This window comes from Papaver somniferum, chromosome 2 (genome assembly GCF_003573695.1).
Source record: "Papaver somniferum cultivar HN1 chromosome 2, ASM357369v1, whole genome shotgun sequence".
NCBI lineage: Eukaryota > Viridiplantae > Streptophyta > Magnoliopsida > Ranunculales > Papaveraceae > Papaver > Papaver somniferum.
Window position 1 is genome coordinate 195,950,384 of NC_039359.1, and position 5,265 is coordinate 195,955,648.

Genomic DNA, 5,265 nt, shown 5'->3' on the forward strand with positions numbered 1-5,265 from the left:
CTTTTGTTGGGTATGTAAAAAGTAGTCATATTTCAACACTCAAAACTTGTCGACTAAACAAGGGTCGACAAGTTATGGATTTTGTAGACTAACGACCTTGACAAAACATATAATACAGATACATGAGTTTTCATTCATAAAAACTCAAATAATGACGATCATCGTTTAGTCGGCATGTTACCATTTTATTACCATCCCGACTAATAGGGAATTTTCACACCATTCTCTGTATGCAAAATCTCAAATAGTCGGCATTGTATGAAATCCGACAACAATACAACGTTTGGTAATATTTAGTCCGCAGGATTTGAAAAAAATAACATCACGACATTTGACGTCACCATTCAAAATCGTCATTATGTCTGGTTATACGATCATGACGGCTAAGTCTAGTCGGCATGTTGTTGTGTAGTCGACGCTGACGACTTTTCATGACCTGAGTTCTGAATCTCTGATTTCCTTTCATCATTTGAAGAAATATACCAGGAAAACCCTATTCAATATGATTTTGAGAAGTTTTTGACTAGAGTAATGTTACTTAAGAAATTTAATCTAACAATATTAACTTAACTAATTCAATAGATTATGACTAATTAATCAGGGACATATTTTTCATTTTCAAAAATATATTGTTAAGGGGCTTTTGGTTTTACTTCCTAGTGACTCCATTTTGTTTTATTACCTATACTTGGGAAACATGATTTCTCTATATTCTCCCTGTTTTACTAGGTCATTATGAAGTAAAATTGAACATCTATTTATCTATATATTTTTTAATGGTCGAAATACGCTTTCACTTTGTTACTAATGATTAAGTCCTAATAACACCCTTTATTTTTTCTATAAAACAAACTTTGGTTAATCTCCTAATGGGAAAAATTACATAATAATATCATATTACAAGGTAATAGTTGGAAACCGAGCAACAAGCTGAGCTCCAACCCCTTTTTGAATAGCAACCCTAACCCTATGGAACAAAAAATTGCCTATATTAGAAGAAGAATCATGCCTAACAAGAAAATTTTTCAGTCTCTTTAGGAAAACAAGAAAATCGTGCCCAAGCTAGCCCAATGTCGTGAAAGCCAAGGTTCCAAAGCAATAACCATGCCTCGAGCATATGTCAAGATATTTGGCTCGCTTACGATCAATAGCACAAGAAATAGGCACACCAGGAGAAATTTTCTGTGCACTATTGCCAGTAAAAGGTGAAACACCGGTAACATCGAAGCAAGTATCCCAACCATTATCCCAATTGAGAACCAAAATATCTGCAGGTGTAGATTCACCCCAATCGTTAGCAAGGAAACCGAGGGAAACCTCTGTTTTAGCATGAACACCAACCCGAAAACAAATATCTGACAAGGTGTCCCGCACAATATCATGGCGGAATTTCAAGCCAACTCCATGCGCACAGTGTATAGCGTGATCACCAAAAACATCCATGTTATTTAGTAAATAAAGGAACACCCACTCTATAACCAAGAATTGCACTAAACTGGTTTTTTTACCCAAACCCTTATATGAATAACCAACAAATAATCTTGAGTATGCTTGGTCTTATTATTCTTCCATTGAGAAAGATATCATTGCGTCATACCATACTTTGTAGGCATTTCCTTAGTCACATGATTGAAATACATAGCTGCAAGTTTACTCATTGGATGGGGGGCAACAGTTTCGACACAAAGGGAAGGGGAATGGAGGCCACAAACATGGGTGAACGCATCTAAAGAAAGCATACAATATTAGCTCATACTTGAGATGCAAGAATAGCGCAAAATATCACTCTGAAGTTGTTGGGTTTGCAAGCAAGAATCAAGGTAGCAATACTGCATCGTTTCAGCCAACGTGTATAACCCAAACAACCATACTAAACAGGAAAAGAGGCCACACGCATCTGTAAGTCCCCAAAACCAGGACCATCCCAAATAAATAATTGTTGGAAAAAGTTAAACAAACGACAACCAAAAATGGTCTGAGCCTCCTTAACAAAATCCGGGACAGTAGTCCTCAATGTGAAATAGATCTTAGAGACCCCGCAACAACTCCAAAAAAGCTGCATCTCAATCTGTTGATCTTTCAAACTCTGAATAACGTCCATTAGCTGTAAAGTTTTGTTAACACGAGCACTAACCAACTTGTTGCAAAACAGGGGACCGAGACTTACAGGGCCGCCTAAGAGCTTAGCTCCCAAGGCAGGTCTATCGATATCAGCAGGGAAAACAAACGCCATAGTACTCCTCACATCAACAGTAGGCAAAAACAACTCAGTCTTGTGAATATTGATATCACGTCCAACCAAGCTCCCTTCCTCTCGAATGATGTGTAAATATTTGGAGACCATAAGAGTGTCCCCAATCAGTGTCCCTTCGTCAAGATACCATGCTTGCAAATCCAAATCACAAACTCGAGAGATCTTGAGCACAATAGGATGTAAGGTTAAAGAAAAAAGTAAGGGCCCCAAAGAATCACCTTGCTGCACTCCCTGCGAAGACGAGATGGTGTGAGAACCATAATACAGTCTAACAGGACTAGAATAACAGAATTCCACCCATCGCGATATAGAAGGACACTTGCGTCTGACTTCTAAGATCATGGAAGTTCGATCAATAAGGTTGAAATCATTTCGAAAATCCACCAACAACATTGACATAGAAGAGCAGTTTCCCTTGTCAGACTGTAAGCGATTAACCGAGTGAAGTATAGCCTCACCCACACATGGGATTCCAACACCAAACTGGATGTCACTAAGATAAGCACTCATATGCTTGCAAACTCTAAGTGCAGCTACCTTATAAACCAATCGCCTCCAAATGGTACCTACAACGATAGGCCGGATACCACCATCAGGTTTGAGAAGAGGTGTGAGGGGAGCGCTAGCAATGTACTCTCTCAGCTGAGGAGGAAAACGACCAGCAAGCAACAAATTTACCACAGCCGTGATAGAATTAAGCAATTCATCAGCAATAGCAGAAGCAGACGCACTGAGTGCATCAAGTATATGCTGAGCATGCAAACCATTCCTACCACAGGAAGTACCTCTGGGAAAGCTTTTAATACTACCCAAGACAAACTCTTTGTTAGCAGTAAAAGGCTCAACACCAATAGAAGAAGAGGGGATAACAGGCAAAGGTGCATTAGGGTATTTGAGCTATAAATCATCTAAAGTGGCAGCATTTTGAGGGGAAATACCATTAGATGTGAGAATACGAATGGCAGCAGTAAATCAACCTTGATTTTCCTTCCTTTTACATAGCCGCTGGTTGATTTCAGCTTGGATTTTCTTCTTCTACAGCTGGTGCTTCTTGGGAGGTGGAGGGATATCTGATAACAACTCTTGCGCCAACTGAAAGTATTCATCCAGTTCACGCCATTTAGACAACGCCTTAGTGATAGCACTGGCGTGCAAGCATTTACACACACCAGACTTACCTTCGGCTCTATTCCTAGGGGTGTAGTTCCGAAGAATGCAAGTTGGGAAGATAAGAAGTTTAATCCACACAACAGAATCCATAGGATGGAGAATAACCTCATCAAGAACGAGCTTGCGTACCTTGGAAAAATTAAGTCTGCACTTAGCCGGCACTGTCCAGGAGTTCAACCCATGGATTAAGAAATTAACATTCCTTCCATTGAAAGGAGCATCAGCGCCATGAGTTTTGCACTCCTTCCTCCAAGCTTGAAAGTGCATGCAAATATTAGATTATGTATTTGTATTAGTTAAGATAATAGATTATGTTCGTAAGATTAGATTACATATTTGATTTAGTATTAGTGTAAGAGAATTAAAATTAAAATTTGGAAGAGAAAAAGGATAAGAAATACAGGTAGACGAACGTCCTCTTTAATGGAGTTTTAGACTAGGTTCGGCTAGAAGAAAAAAAGTACGGGTAGACGAACATCCTCTTCAAAAACAAGTAGCTACGTTTCAATTTTATGTTTAGTAGAGTTATGTTCGGCAATGTCGAGACCACTATGTTGCCGAACCTAAGATAAACCCAAAAATCAATTTACAGAAAGTTAAGCTAGGAAATTAGAAAGCTCAACTAGCATTTTTTTTCTTCGAAATAACAGAACATGCATTTACAGAAAGTTCGGCTACGATTTTTTTCCCCCTCGAAATAACCAAACTTTTCTTCATGTTCTTCATTTTCATCAGGTTCGGCTAGTTCGACTAGAGTTTTTTTTCACAAAATTCCTAGCTCTCTCCACAACTTTAACTTTTATGATACTACTCAATTAATCAATCACAAATGTATTTATGAATTAGAGTACATAACCTTTATGATTACTACTCAATTACAAATCTTTAGAATGCATAGCATAGTTTGGATAATTTTGCCTATGTAAGTGGTGGTTAAGATTTACTCTCCCAAAAGATAAATCAACGGCTACTGATGCTCCCACAAAAATAAACTTGCACCCATCAAATTGGTATCTCATTAATTGCTCATGATGGAAGATTTATTAAATTTTCATTTCTCTTAGTTAATCTAATAAAGACATAACTTCATTAATAACTGATTTTACTAAAAACTATATCAATAGAAACTAATAATGGTTGTATTTCTCACAAGTGATGGTTGTGATTGAGACTAGAAATGCATCCAATGGACAAAAGTTACTTATCATATCAATAATGTCTCATTATTTTTTACAATAATTTTATTATGTAATAATAAATGTCATATTAAAATTATAGTAAATAAATTACTACATTAATAATTATTATAAATATATTTTTATCAACTATTGCTAAGATTTGCTAACAATTGTATAAGTGGAGTGGCGGTCGTGGTGGAGTCAGTGAGCAGTGGAGATGGCAAAAACGTTATGGCATTGTGAAAAGAGGTGGCAGAAGCTGTTTCGGTAGCAAGAATGGTGGTGGTAACTATTGATGGACAACGGTGGCCGGTGAAAAATAAAATGTGCTCATGTCCCTCAACCATAATAACAAGTATTTGATTAATCTTTTTTTGTTTCTCCAAATCAAGTTAGTTGCATAGTCTTAAATCACTATCACTTTTTAGGTTGCTCATGGGTCATGTTTTATTTATTTTTCTTATTTTTATATGACTTTGAATAAACGACTAAAAAATAAAACTATGGTTATTTCATCGAATATGGTATGATTTATTTTAGATGTTCTATCGGGCTTTCGACAAGCCATGTATTATGGTAGGGCGATGAGCTTTTTCTCAATTCTTCAATGGATTATGTTATTTTCATGAAATTCACTTCCCCAAACATTATTTTCCAAGGTTG

At 36.9% G+C, this 5,265-nt stretch overlaps 1 protein-coding gene across 1 annotated transcript; it reads right to left on the bottom strand.

Moving 5' to 3' along the window:
* Window positions 1-1,870: 1,870 nt before the first annotated feature.
* On the bottom strand, window positions 1,871-3,534 carry LOC113352554. The gene is made up of 2 exons (XM_026596364.1): window positions 3,433-3,534; window positions 1,871-3,151 (listed from the first exon to the last, which is right to left on the bottom strand). The coding sequence occupies exons 1-2, from the start codon at window positions 3,532-3,534 to the stop codon at window positions 1,871-1,873; spliced, it is 1,383 nt and encodes a 460-aa protein (XP_026452149.1).
* Between the last annotated feature and the right edge of the window lie 1,731 nt (window positions 3,535-5,265).